Source organism: Pygocentrus nattereri, chromosome 22, assembly GCF_015220715.1.
Source record: "Pygocentrus nattereri isolate fPygNat1 chromosome 22, fPygNat1.pri, whole genome shotgun sequence".
In the NCBI taxonomy this organism is placed as follows: domain Eukaryota; kingdom Metazoa; phylum Chordata; class Actinopteri; order Characiformes; family Serrasalmidae; genus Pygocentrus; species Pygocentrus nattereri.
The window spans coordinates 25,076,025-25,091,008 of record NC_051232.1 but is presented as its reverse complement, the minus strand read 5'-3'; the positions used below and the strand labels follow the sequence as shown (position 1 = coordinate 25,091,008).

At 40.9% G+C, this 14,984-nt stretch overlaps 1 protein-coding gene across 1 annotated transcript in view; it reads right to left on the bottom strand.

Moving 5' to 3' along the window:
* The window catches only part of LOC108427427 (phospholipid-transporting ATPase ABCA1), a 246,921-nt gene that overhangs the window by 135,537 nt on the left and 96,400 nt on the right, over nucleotides 1–14,984 (bottom strand). The window contains exon 15 of the mRNA XM_037532939.1: nucleotides 434–656. Coding sequence (XP_037388836.1) covers nucleotides 434–656 — 223 coding nt within the window. The remainder of the gene's footprint in view (nucleotides 1–433; nucleotides 657–14,984) is intronic.

Genomic DNA, 14,984 nt, shown 5'->3' with positions numbered 1-14,984 from the left:
AAGCACTGCCACTTCATGAGTTATGACTGCTCAACCTGAACGCTTGTTATTTTTCCCCTGATGATTTTAAAAAGCGCCGTCTATTATTCGCTCTCTGAAACAATACCAATCTGATGAACTCCAATTAGCCTCCATTGAGTGTTACTGACAAATACATTATCTGTTTGTCTAAACTAGAACAAACCGGCGTCCAGGAGCAGGCAAAGGTGCTCTGTGGTCAGTACTCAGTGATTTGTTCACCGACTGACTGATTGACTGAAGGAATCAGTGACTGATTTCTTGATTAATCAAGTGATTCATTGGCTGCCTTATTAAGGAAAGACTGACTGATTACTTACGGATTAAGCAAACGATCAGTTGGAGGAATGATTAAGTTGATTGACTTTTTGATTGAATAACTGATCAGCCATCGGCCATCAACGGTTCCACTGACCTTGACCATCACACTAATGAGCGCGCAGGGAATGGTCAGCAGCACCATGTTCTCTGTGAACCAGGCGAACCACAGTGGTCCGTTCCGAACACCCACCACACGCAGAACCTCCTTTAGCCGCATCTCCTTCTCCAGCACCAGGCCTTTGATGGTCTGGCACACCATGTACATGTAGGCCAGCACCAGGAACATTGGCAGGATGGTGGCGATGGACGACACGAAGCTGTTAAAGAGCATCAGAGGGAGTCACTCCTCACATCACAGAGTAATTAGGCTTTTAGTAACATTACGCTGCAGGTGCAGACGAGGTACAAAGAGCTGATTGTAGATCAGCAAGGCAGGTGAGATTGTGTGTCTGATGCTGAAACAGTTTGCTGGCTACTTTGGGTTTCTTACACACAATCACACATACACATAGACACATGGATGGATGCATAGTAGAGTTATAGCACAACACACCGTCTGTATTTCTTTACCGGTCAAAATATTGAAGCAGAAGTGGGTGTTTGTCACTGTGCATGTATAGACAGATGTAGAGTCGTGTCAGCATTCTTGAGTGGCTGTCATGCCCCCATTAGAAACCCTGCGTCTCAAAAACGAATGCCGTTTTTGGAAAAATCAGTGCTGTCATTCCGTGTTGTAAACACAAATAATGCTACATCCATGCTGCAAAAAAGTTAACACCCCTACGCACTGAAATGATGTCATATGAAAGTATGTCTAACATTAAACACTGCTATAAACTAACACCAGCTACTTTACAAACTGATAAGCCTAAAGCAACTTAACCACAACATTTGACAAAGCTTGCTGGTTTGCGTGGGATGTTTGGATGAGACAGTGCTAAGATGTCAGTTAAAGGCACAGCAGTACTTGCTTGCATGTGGTCACATTACAGCTCTTTAATGACCACGTAATTCAGAAGATCCAGCGGAGCTTGGAGGAAAAATGTCAGTACAGCATGATGATCACAGTAGCAGTGAAAAAAATGGGGTCCATTTCTGTCATAGAGAGAAAAACAGACCCAATGTTTCTAATGTGGTGAGGACACTTACTGCAGAATGACAAAAAAAACCTCCAGAGGTCTGTGGATTAGAACTGAAGCAATAATTATTTGTCTTTTTCGAAAAAGCGGAGTATATCTTGCGGTGTCTAAAAAGCAAGCCAGTTAAAAGCCGTTCCTACAGATGAACCTCTTCAGTAAATAAATAAATAAAGGTGCAAATAGTGCCACCTATTAGCAGCATTTGACATAACGCAGACCTGCATGTATCGACCACCACTTGGCTTGTTAGAATGCTAATCTAGCGAAAGGATCCCGTTTTCAGTTTTTAGTGCCGGAGCCACTTTTTTTGCTCTAAGCCCTTCATTTCTTCCATGTCTCATAAAGACTTATAGGCTTTTTTTCCATGTTTGGCAACTGTTGGCGATAATTGGTGCAAACATTTAAAAATGAACACTTAATTACAATTTTTAATAAGCAATGTAGTATATCTCTGATGTTATATGTATGATGGTGTTGACATGGCATTGATGTCATTGTGTCTGCCACGAGAAGTGCTCTTTTATTTACACAAGCAGAAAAGGCTCATATATACACAGCCGGGAAGCAAGCAGGTCACGTCTAGCCATACATGTTCCCTTTATGGTATACGTTAACCCCACTAACACCACAAACGTGCCCTAAACCAAGAAACAACACCACCAACAATAACAGTCGTTTTCAGTGCAAGAGCAGCTTTACATCCCCTGCCTCTAAAGCCCCTTCTTATGGTGGATTACATAATATATGCTCATATTTAAGAGCCATTGGCTGATTGAACTCTTTAAATTAACTGAATTTGTCACATTTATATCAGCTAACTATTTCTGAGCTAAAGAGCTTGAGGTGAAACTGGGGACTAGGCTAGTAACGTTTACTGAGGGAACAGACAATGAGCACAGCGTTTATCTTAAAGACTTCAGATCAGGGCTGTTCAATCTTATCCAATTAAGCACACTTGATTCCTCTTGCTTATTCAATTACACTCAGTCTTCAGACCATTGATCATCTGTAAACACCTGGAAACAAAAACCTGTTACCGGCCCCTGGTGGATAAGACTGGACACCCATGCTTTTAGACGCCTAAATTGCTGTAAATTTAAAGCCATATATCACATACTCTCACTTTATATGGTCTGGTTCTGGATTCAATTTAATATGCAGTAATAGAGAGATGCTAAGTGGCACTCAGAGAAATAGAGCAGTGCTGGAAGTCGACTGGCGGAGCACAACCCAGTCCAAGACTTTTTTTTTTTTTTTTTTGAGAAAGAGGTTATTATTATTAATGTTCTTCAAATAGTACCTTTTAAATTCAAGCATCAATTGTGCCTGAAATGTCCATCCGTAGTTTCTGATCTGAGTTTATACATCAAACAACCGCCGCACTTTCATATAACCTGCACTGATTCTCACTGTCTCTCTCTTTCACTTTCACATACGCATCCCCTGCGGCCCATGTTTCTCTGTCGCGTATGATGTATGGTCCGATGTTGTTATGATACAATAACAGTCGATTAAACAGCCTTCATAAGGCCACTGAAATGTCATGTCAATATCTGCACTGGGTCCTCTGTAACAAAGTGCTGTCTCTGCTCAATTAGATGCCTGTGCACATATCTCACACACACACACACACACACACACACCCCATCTGACAACCTATGGATGTTACTAATGCTTACTCTTCAGAAGTAAAGAACAGGATCTCTGGCACACTAAGCTTTGGCCAGTCTAGTGAGACTTATACATTAGGGGTCTGCATGGACATTGAAGCCTGACTAGGCCCAGCTGGTACTGGTCACTTTGAGGCCATTTTCCGTTTGAGCCCTTGAGATGATCAACAGAAAACGTGACGCTAGGATAAACCTGTATTTTACACATCTGTAATTTGGTAACAGTAATTAATATTGATATATTTTTGTGGAACTGCTGATTGTCACTGGCAAAGAACAGCATCCACATTCATCTGGTCAACTTCATCCTGCTGCAGTGAAGTCCCTCTCGCTGATCGACTGTTAGCCATGCTGTGCGAAATTTACTCTCCGTGATCAAATGTTAGACCCACTGCGCTAAAGTTACTCTCGCTCATCAACGGTTAGCCATGCTGCGCTAAAGTTACGCTCGCTAATCAGCTGTAACTGTTAGCCCCACTGCGCTAAATTTACTCTCCCTGATCAAATGTTAGCCTGGCTGCGCTAAAGTTAGCCACGCTCATCAACTGTAAGCCACGCTGCACTGAGGCTGCCCTTACTGATCCGGTGTTAGCTCTGCTGCAGTAAAGTTGCTATCGCTGATTCACCATTAGCTGATTACCCCAAGCCGGACCCCGGCCCAATGTGATATACAAACAATCAGTCCGAACTCAAGCCCAAAACTCGTAATTTTGTCCAGCTGCATTGGGCTTGAGCTGGGTAGAAGTAAAGGAGTGTTGGAAAGAGAGATTAACAGAGAAAGAAATGACATAGACGTACAGTATATAGTATAGAGAGATAAATGAACTACTGCGGAGAGAGAGGCATGGAGGTGTAGGTCTGGTCCTGTGGGATGATTAACAGTTAAACACTGGATCTTCCTCACAGCTTCATGTTAATGTGTATTAGAAAAAGCCCTCTGAGACACAAAATGGATATTTAACACAGTTGACGGGTCACATATAACCACACTACATTTGTAATGCGAACGCTAAAGCATCCTGCCTGCGATTCTTTCTTCATCTCCTCTCCTGTTTCTCTGTCAGCTGCATTAGCAGCCTCTGTTTAGGTCACATCGATGTGTGGCACATGTCCGGCTGACTACAAATTCAGCAGGTCCAGTATTACCGACCAATCACCATGACCCACTAAACTCACTCGCTCTTTATACATGCTTCTGTACTGGCAGGTGGCAAACATACTGCATATAGGTTACACTGTTGCAGTGTTTGCTGTGTGCACTTGGTATAAAAGGCTACATCAATCAACATTTGAATTTGCACACATCACCAGGTATTGGCAGAATATTAGAGACGTGCTATATGCTGTGGGAAAATAAGAGACTTCCACCAAAAGAAGCAGGCAGACCTTTTGCGTTGTGCTGTAATTGTGGCTTTACTGTTGACTGTTGATTCTGTCCTGAGCAGGGTTATTATAGTTTGGAATTTTTATTAGTTTCTATTTTTATTTAGTTCTTCTTTTCAGTTTCAGTTTGGTTTCAGTTAGCTTTATAGGTGCACTAACAGCTTTGGTTGTTTTTGTTTTGTTTTCAAAAAGTGAAGTAAATTGAAAATTTAAACAAATAAAAAAGGAATAAAACATTGTAATCACAAAACGTAATTCAAGTGAAAAGAAGGTTAGTTTTGACTTAGTTTTTGTTTCAGTATGATGGTGAACGCTGTCATAGAAGATATTTGATAAGAGTAGAATAAAGGTTCCACTTCAAAATGTTTATTCACGTGCTGACAAAAATAAAAAGTTACGTTTTTTTTTTTTATCCTCAGTAGTTCTATCCAGTTTTAGTTCATTTTACAGTGGACATTGCAGTTTTCATTTAGGTTTCGTGTTTGCACGTCTTTTTTAACTGCTAGTTTTTATTTTAGTAATCGTTTTAGTCAAAAATAACCTGGTCCTGAATGTTTGGCTGCTCAGTGATTCCCACCATGTACTTTCCTTGTCTGCTTTCTTTTCTGCCACATGGATGCACTAAATGGACTACTGAGTCCTGGAAATTCTGCATAATTCAGCGGCTGAGATGTGAACATTCAGAGTGGTTTGAGGCGCAATGGTTCAATATAGAGAAGCTTGCTGATTCTGAATTCTTTACTGTGGTGGCAATGGAACCAGGGGTCCTGGGTGTCAATCAATCAATCAACCTACCTTTATTTTGACTCGGAAGTACATTGAGGGCAACCCTCATTTTCAATGTAGCCCAGCATTTACAAAAACAGGGATCGACATGACAAAGAAAATAATAACTACATTTAATCATTTTAAATTAAAAGAAATTTTAAAATAACAGTGAATAAAAGATAAAAGTAGATAAAAATAGAACTTGAGATTTAAATGGTAAGAAATTAAGATCAAAAGTAGATAAGAAATTAGTAAGGTGATAATACATTATCACAAATTAAAAAAAGGAATGATAAAAATAACTTAAAAATAAAAAGAGAGGAAAGAAATAAATAAATAAAAAGAGATAAAGAACTAAGGAGAACTAACACAAAAATAAAAGTTACGAATAAATATGATTAAGTAAAACAGGTACAGGCTGTCTGTAGGTGGTTTGATATTAAAAGTTTAAAAGGTGTGTACACAATAGAAATATAGCTGTCATGTGTCCTTTCCAAAACCATCTACATGTGTCTTCTGTGTTTTTTATGGTACAAATCAGATACATTTTTGGCCAATTGCTTATCTAAAACTTTTATGAAACGGTACCTCAGGCATCAAGCTGTATTCATAACCATTTTTTTTTCACACTTACGTCTTCATGTTGCACCATGTTCCTTGGAGGAACGCAATTTCACTCTCCTGTGTACTTGTACATAGATGGAATGACAAATGCCTCTTGACTTGACATGACATTTCACTTAGTACGTTTCTGTGAAGGAGCTTTTAGGGACATCAAACTGTTCAGACATCAGGTTCCTATCACCACTACTGTGAACAATGTCTTGGCTCGTTTCTCTACAGCAGCACATTGTACATCAAACCACTCTGAAAGAAATGTCTTTAAAATACGTGTAAACACAATGAGGAAAAGCGTATAGAAATACATGTTCATTGGGCTCACTGTAAACAATCACTGCAGACTTATCAGGAAGGCACATTTTAAGTGATGCTTCTCATTATCACGCCCCTAATCTGAATAAAACTTTCCTTAAAGACACCGTAAGAACAGCACAGCGCAGATTTACTGAGAGACGCTGAGGATGAAGCGGTTGAGGTTTAAAACTCATCATGCCGCTGATGCGCAGCTTCACGTGGAGAAGAGTTTAAGACGCGCAGGAAAAGCGATGAGAGCTTCCCGAGTCTTAAATTACATTTAAAATTCAGATCAGACATTTTCTCACCTCAACAAAATAATGACGCTGCAGGTTTACACAATGAACCACTGCGAATATTACTACACTCTCACTACCCCCCTTCACTCGTCTCTCTACAGCGCGCTCTTCTCTCTATCTCGTCCTTGTCATCCCTCTTTTTTCTGTCAACTCCTCTCTCTCTCTCTCTCCATCCCTAGTTTCTCTTTGTAACCTGTTTTTAGCTTTTAGCTCTTGCTTTCTACTCTTCTCACTTGGTCCCACTTTCTGTTCCCTCTCAATACCTGTCATTTCTTTCAGTAATACACTTTCTATCTCTCTAGACCCCACCTCTCTCTCTCTCTCTCTCTCTCTCTCTCTCTCTCTCTCATGCATGGATGTGGACAATCATTCATCCATTGATTTCCTCCTTTTTAACATCTATGCCCCAAATGTGGGGCTACAACAAATGACTTTTTTGAGAAACTGCATGAGCCCTTAAAAAAACTACTCTCAAGATAGAATTATTACATTAGCTGGAGTCTCACTCCTATAATTCTGTCTAAAGCACTGATGAACATCTTGAAAAAGTGCTTGGGTTCGATAATCCATGCTGATTAGCCCTGTGCACCGAATAGAACCATTTTTGATCATTTGTTTGAGACTTACTTGCTTATTCATAAGAACATGGGTTCGTCATATCTTTCTCTTCAGGAGACTCAAGGCTTTCGTTTCAGCCCAAAATTCGTTTCACAGATTAAACTGTTGTATACTGATGTATGTAGCTTGCTGAAAATACACTGGATCCCCACTAGGCCTTTCCCTGTTAATGGGGGATACACCAAGGCTGTGGTCTTTCTGGACTGTTGGATGGTCACACCTTCGCAACTGGCTTTCCGAAAGCAGCTCTGGAGAGTCTCAGCCCCAAAACCCAGCACTGGGGAGGGTGTAATGCTGATATATGTGATGATGCTATAGTTATCATTAGAGATGAGAGTGATGTGCAGAGTGTACACAAGTGCCTTGGAAAATTGCAGAAAGCCACATCAGCATGGATAAACCGTAACAAAAGCACAGCAGTGTTATTAGGGCAGCGGCTTCAGGAGAGTCCACCTCGGCTCATTCAGCTGTACTCCTGGAACCTGTAGGGCGTTTTTTTCCGGTACAGATGTATACATGCAAAAGAACTGGGAGGGAGTGAGAGAACAGATTTTGGGCAGAGTAAAGGCTACAGTCTGAAACTGACTGGTTGTGGGTTTCATGGTTCTGTTTCCAATGCACAGGGGTTATTTAAAGTGATGAGCCTTTATTTTCTAACCCCTTTCTATTTTGACAGTTGTTTAGCACAACTGGTGGATTGACTGAAGTGCCCTTTCCAGAGTTATTTGTCAGCCCCTCAGGGTAAGTGAGGGGCAACTTCTCTCCATGAACAGGTTACAGAAGTTGCCTCGTTCAACAGCTGGTAGAGGCATTGTTCCAGAGCTGTTGTAAATCATGCATTTCCATGAGCTGAAGGAGAGATGTGACTTCAAACGGAGATCCCATCTTTCTGTCCCTGAGGGTCTACGGTCTTCATGGAGGCTCCTGCACACAAGTCCCTTGTCAAAACGTTCAGAAGACCTCCAGTGGGGCATCCTCCACCGTGCTGTACCTACGAATGGTTTTGCGTCAAAATTGAACCCAGTTGTTCTGTCTGTCAAAGGCTGGGCCCACTTTTAGAGCTCCTGGACAGAGCACTGAGACGACTGGGGTTTCTGTTCACCTGGCTTATGTTTATTTTGGCTGTAAATACTCTAAAGGTCAGCGCTCCAAATGTCCTTTGGCTAATTTCTTCGTGGGACAAGCAAAGTTAGCAGTGAGGAACTCCTTCAGTTTGATGTCTGAAGGGCAGGAGGTGGATGTTTTGTGGATTGCTCAGAGCTTTAAATGTAAAATCTCTTAATTAATAATGCTTTAATAAAGGGATTTAATATCAAAATCTCTCTCTCTCTCCATCTACGCTTTGCCCTCCTCCTCCACCCCTCTCTCTCTCTATGCTTCTTCTCTCTTTTTCTCCATCCGTGCTTCTCTCTCCTCCGCCACTCTTCCTCATCTCTCTCCCCCCCCTTGTTATTATCTCTCTCCACACTGTTCTTCTTTCTCATCCTTCTCCTCTCTTGCTTTCTACTCTTCTCACTTTCCATCTCGATATCCCTCATTTCTCTCTGTAATACATTTTCTGCCTCTCTCGACCCCATCTCTCTCTCTCTCTCTCTCTCTCTCTCTCTCTCTCCATCTACGCTTCTCCCTCCTCCTCCTCCACCTTTCTGTCTCTGTCCCTTTTTCTCTCTCTACTCTTTTCTCTTTTTCTCTCCATCTGTGCCTCTCTCTCCTCCTTCACCTTTTTCTTCTCTCTTCTTCCCTCTTTTATGTTTCTCTCCACCCCTTTTTTCTCTTTCCCTCTCCAGCTTCTTTCTCTTTATTGTTCCTCTCTCTCTCTCTATCCATATTTTCTCTCTCTTTCTCCTCTTCTCTCTCTGTCTTCCTTCTCTCTACAGTTCTTCTCTATCCATCTTTTCTTACTCTCTCTGACTTCTCTCGCTCCATCTCTCTCTCTCTCTCTCTCTCTCTCTCTCCTTTGTGTATAATTTATGAATGGAGGGGTTGTTTTGGAGCGTTAATAATTGATGCCGGTCCGGCTGCGTCCGCCGGGATGTGGGGAGAAAATGGCTGAGGGAGCAGGAGGATTGTTGGGTTTTATGCCCCCTATTCATCTCCCTTGATCTCTCTCTCTCTCTCTCTCTCTCTCACACAGAGGATCAAGATGACTGTTGTTTTGGTGTATCCAGTAAATGAAGAAGGCCAAGAGAACACAGCGAGAAGGCAGAGATTTGTTCTTCATTATCTCTCTATCCATCCCTCGCTTTTTCTCACCATTTCTCTCTCTCTCTCTCTGTCTCTCACCCTCCCGTCTTCCCCCCTCCCTCCCTCCCTCCCTCCCTCTGGGGAGCTGCTGCTCTGAAATAACTCAAATGGCACGAAACAGCTGAGATTATTCAGCACAAGCAGCTGAGTAATGCTGACAGTGGCTGTCGGAAGAGCCAGCGGCGGATACAGTGATATTTGAGTAGAGCTGCTCGATACGGACACAACTTTATATTGCGATTACGGTGTAACTACATAAAAAATTCATCAGCAAGTATTTAAAGACAATTCTATTTATAGTAGGGATGCGCACTTTGATATTCGAGTATCTGTAAGAATTCATGTATATATACTCGGAAAATGAAAAAAAAAACACTTTGGTGGAATTAATGTAGGTCTACAGGCTTCTGGTTTTTTAAATGACAGCACACAAAAAAAACATTCAGTATTATTCCGGAACAGACGAGTGACTTTTTTGTGTTGGATTAGTAACAGAGGCTGCCTCTTCAGATGAGCTAATGACCTAACAGAGCTAACAAATCTCACGTTAAATGCAGACTTGCTGTCTTCTACACAAGGTACTTTCTCTTCAGTGGCCAAAATACCAACATGTTAGCATTTATATATTTGAACATATTCACTTTCCTGAACTAGTTTGCTCGCAAATATGAGCAAACCATCGTGTTACACTAAATTGTTAGCCTGTATACTTTCTCAGTCTTTTCACAATGTCTTTTCATTCACACGAGAATGCAAGACTGAAAAATGTTCACATGCCAGTCCAGTAGAGGGCAACAATATCTTCATTTTTACATTATATGCATCAGGAAAAACATTGTGAGCGTAATGCACAAACACAGTGTTCACTGCCTAGATTTTCTAAGTAATGACAAAGTTACAAGCACTGTAGGCTTTTGCTTGCAGGCCATAATACTCCACACACAATCAAAGCCTATTTTCAGCAAGAAAATAAAAGGTTAAATACAAATAATAGGCGAAAGAACGTCTACTGCTTACCATGTAGGGCTGTTCATGTTGCCATGGCCACTGAAAGCCAGCTTTTCACCTATTTATAGCTTGGGTTTTTTTATCTTTGTCTTATGATCATCAAGGTAATTAAATAAATTATAAACTAACTAAATTATAAAACTAAGTCAATTATAAGCAAACAAAAGCCCAGAGAAACCCAGTCATCAGCTGTATTTCAGTCAGACCTCTGCGCACTTAAGAAACAACTGGCATGTGCCACTTAACCTCATGATAGAGCTTTTAAAAAGCTGCATTTTTCAAATGGAAAAAAAAATCTCCATTGTGGATTTCAGGGACTGAAAATGCTGTTGTGAATGTGAATGGGGCTTAAGGCCTTAACTGGTCCATCCCAAAAGAACCATGCTGTTTACAGGTTAATGGTTTACCCACAGTACTTTTGACCAAAATGTTTTTTCTTGCGATCACGTATATACCCAAAGAACAGTCGTGACTGCTCACAACACTCACAGTAGAACATTAAGTGATTATTTAGAGGGCACAAGTGCACATTGCCATTCTGCCATATCAGTATAGCAACACTGCAATACCAGTAATTAACAAACAATTATGTAGTCCTACAAGTTTTTAAATAAATTCTCGGTGGTTGGAATGGGTGAGGAAGTGTACGGATCGGCTCTGAATGTTTGCTTTAAACTCCACTTACAGTCATTGTGTATGATTAGGGTGGTTTTTCCTCATGAAGCAATGCATAAATGGTAAAATTACCCATGTTAAATCAACTCCAGTTGAACCCACCCTGTCTGAGTAGACTTGACTGATGTCTGAACGAGATCGTTTAACACTGCGGTCTAAATGTTCCAGTTTGAGAGTAATCATCATGGGACAGGTGCTGCACTACAATAAGAACTACTTCAATAGAAGCCAAACTACACAGAATGTTCTTGCATAAGAAATCTCAAACAAAACCTTCACCCTGGTAAACGGCTTGTGAATGGCAAAGCTGCCTCTGAAGAGCTATAAGCGGTGGTGGCCTATAAAAATAGATCCAGCATCACAAACATGGTCAGAAATCTAAATCTCTTTGGACAGAAGAACAGAAAACAAGCCAAAAGATTGTTTTTAAATTCACAAAATGTTAAAAATCAGCAAACAAAGGCTTAAACAGAGTAAAAGTAAATGTTTGGTGAGTATGGAGGAGCACTATCATGTATTAAACTGATAGCACACACCTAGCATAAACCGAGCAGGTGCTGTTCAAGGCCTTTTCAAACTAACTGCAGGTGAGCAAATGAGCCTTGTGTTAAGTGGCTAGTTGCTAAGCATCATATGCCTGTTGCTACCTGACATCAAAAACAAACTGCTAGACGGCTATTTCACTTCTGTTTTGGTCTAAATAATAAATAATGATCAGTTTGAGGTCTAGTTCCTTTCTCTTGGATAAGAAGTTATTGGCTTAGTAAGCAAATCAGGTAGAAAATCTATGTTGTTCACTGGGAGAGCAAATCAAGCTTTCTGCCTGATGATCAGAAATCTGAACAAAAGCCAATCAAGGGCTTTTCAAGCCTGAACTTTCCAGGCGACTGAACACACAATTAGTGCTGTTGTTAAGTTGCTAGTCTCAAAACATCCTATGCTTGTTGCTAGCTGGCAAAATCCACTCTAAATTGCAAGTAATGTGTGGTTGGACATCTAGCTCACTTGTTTTGGTTAAGGTTGTGTTAGATTGGTGTATCTGCCAAGCTATAGCCAAGCTACACGCTGTGATTCAATACTCAAACGAGCAGGAGATATAATGGTTAGAAAAAACTTGTGTGCAAAATGTGAGATAATATAAAATGACATTCTTTTTAAGGTTGAACATTTTGCTGCTAATACTGCTTGTGTTTTAGCAACACCTCCAAAGCAGCCAACAGTTGATGAGTGAAGCTGTTCAGCTTGCAGCAATGATAATGGCTACTGCAGATTTTGAAAACATAATTAAAACGTTAAAAATACAGGGAGGTTCACTCGAAAAAGGCCCCAAATATTCTGTTGCGGCTCCTATTTGGATGAAGCAATCGAAACCCAAAAAATATGCTACATACCTTGTCGTATGGATAATCGATTGCATAACATGCGATTTCTGCCAGACACATTTCCAGGCTTGGTCGAACATTGCACATTGTTTAATTCAGATTGCTTCACCCTAACGAGAGTATTACATTATATTAGGGGCCTCTTTCTGAATCTCCCTGCATAATAAAAAATTTGGCTCAAAACAACAGCATCGATCTTTACTTCACACAATTGACTGTAAAGTTTCGTCTTTTTGTTTTATCTTATTTTTTTAATAATTATTTTACCCATCTTGGCTAGGTGTATAACAGAGGTGGGAACAAGTCACTAAATTGCAAGTAACAAAGCTGCAAGAGTCGTCACACTCAAGTCAAGAGCAAATGTGCGAAGCTCAAGTTCACTTTTCTCAGTCAGCTTTTTATTTTAGTTTTGTCATTCTGACGCCCGAGGCGCTGGAAAGTAACTGCTGCACCATTTAAGACAGAACGACAACCACCAGTATGAAGCTGTTGAATAAAAAGCCAAGTTCAGCTTCAAAGTTAAAGCCGAGTACCAAGTCTTTCCGGATTTCAAAGAGTCAAAAGTCTTGTATGACTCGAGTCCATACTTCTGGTGTATAATAACACAGCAAATGCCCTAGGTAGCTAAAAATCATCAGAGATGAGTCACCTTGAGAGAGCAATGCTTTTCATTGAACCTAGCAAAACCCAGCACTGTTGTCAAGTGGTTAGTTGCTAAGCATCCTATGCTCGTTGCTAGCTAGCAACAAGAACTTGCACGGTGGAATCTCACTTCTGTTTTGGTCTAAATCACAAAGAGTGACTGATTGGATGTCTTCTAGCAAAATTCTCAAGCTTAAGAACTTGTTGGCTGGGTACAGAATTGCGCCAGACAAATGTCTCAGTCATCCAAAAAAGTCAGGATATTGGTTACAAACATATGAGAGTAAATGAAACTGTTTCTGCCTAATGAGTGGGCCGAGACCAATCAGATTCTACTTCATCCTGTTCAGTCTGAGCCAGCTTTGTTCTCAAATATCACTGAGAGGCTCATGACAGCTGTAGCTGAGACCACCAGAAATGAGATATGGGGCAAATTAGTCTCGATTAATTTGGATTCAGTACAATTTCACTGCGGAATAGAGCGGCGCAAATCCATTTGCTTGCGCGCAACATGCATAATTGAAGGGGGCCTGATTCAGAGCACTGGAGCCTACCTTGTCACTGTTACTTGATTCAGCACAAGAAAATGGCTGACGTTAAAGGGCCCATATGCCATACAGTTCTTGATTTTTTTTTTTTTACCTGAGGTTTATGATGTTTGTGTTAGTGTGGCTACCAATAACAGATTGAATTTAATTTTACCATTTCCACACTTTCTAAAACAAGCTGTTATGGTTACCGTGCCTTTACTGATATTAATCATTAACTAACTATATGGCCAAGTATGTGGGTACCTGACCATCACACATTTATGAGCTTGTTGGACGTCCCATTCCAAGACCATATGGTGTTGGTCCCCATTTTGCAGCTAAAACATCTTCTACTCTACAACATTACTCTTCCCAGGAACTGAGGGGCCAAGCTCAAAAACTGCTCTGGCCCATTATCCCTCCTCCACCAAACTTTACAGTTGGCACTATGCATTCCAGTGTGTAGCATTATCCTGGCCTCAAACAAACTCATAGTCATCCATCAGACTGCCAAACAGTGAAGCATAATTCTTTACTCTAGAAAATAGCATGCTATACACCACTGCAGCCAATGTTTGGTTATAAAATTTCTGCATTTAATGTTCTAAGGCTTGTGTGCAGTCGCTCGACCATGGAAACCCATTTCATGAAACTCCTGACGTCAGTTCCTGAAATGACTACGCATTTCAGTTAAGTAGCATTTATCTGGCATCTGCCAAACTCCCATTTGTCCATCAGATATTGCTTCCAGAGGCAGTTTGGAAATTTGCAGAGATTAACACCCGTTTTTTACACACTACACTGGGGGCACCCAATCCAAGTCCTGGAGATCGACTACCCTGCAGAATCTCCATCCCTAAACTAACACACTTAATCCAGTGAATGAAGGCCTACAGGAGTGGCTAAGAGCTACAGCCTCGTGTGTTGGATCTGAATTCTTCAGGGTGATAGATCTCCAGGACTAGGATTACACGCCGTGTCATATGCTTTGGCAGAGCCGCTTTGTGGCTGAGCTGTGGTTGCTCCTAGACATGTTCATTTCACATTATCATCACTTATAGTTGACTGGGACAGGGCAGCAGGGCAGAGGTTTCATGACAAAGGTGGTATCCTATGACAGTGCTAAGTTTAAGGTCACTGACCTCTTCTGTACAACCCATTCTACTGCCGGTGTTTGTCTACAGAGACTACATGGCTGTGTGCTTGATTTCATACTCATTGTTAGGAAGGGGTGTTGCTCAAACACCTGAACTCAATAATAACTCTGCTTTGGGCTGAATGGGTAACAGTAAATGCATTGGTTTTTGCGACATCATAAAAACTATCCATGCAAATTTGTCTGTTTGGTAAAAATTTTACATCAAACATTCAT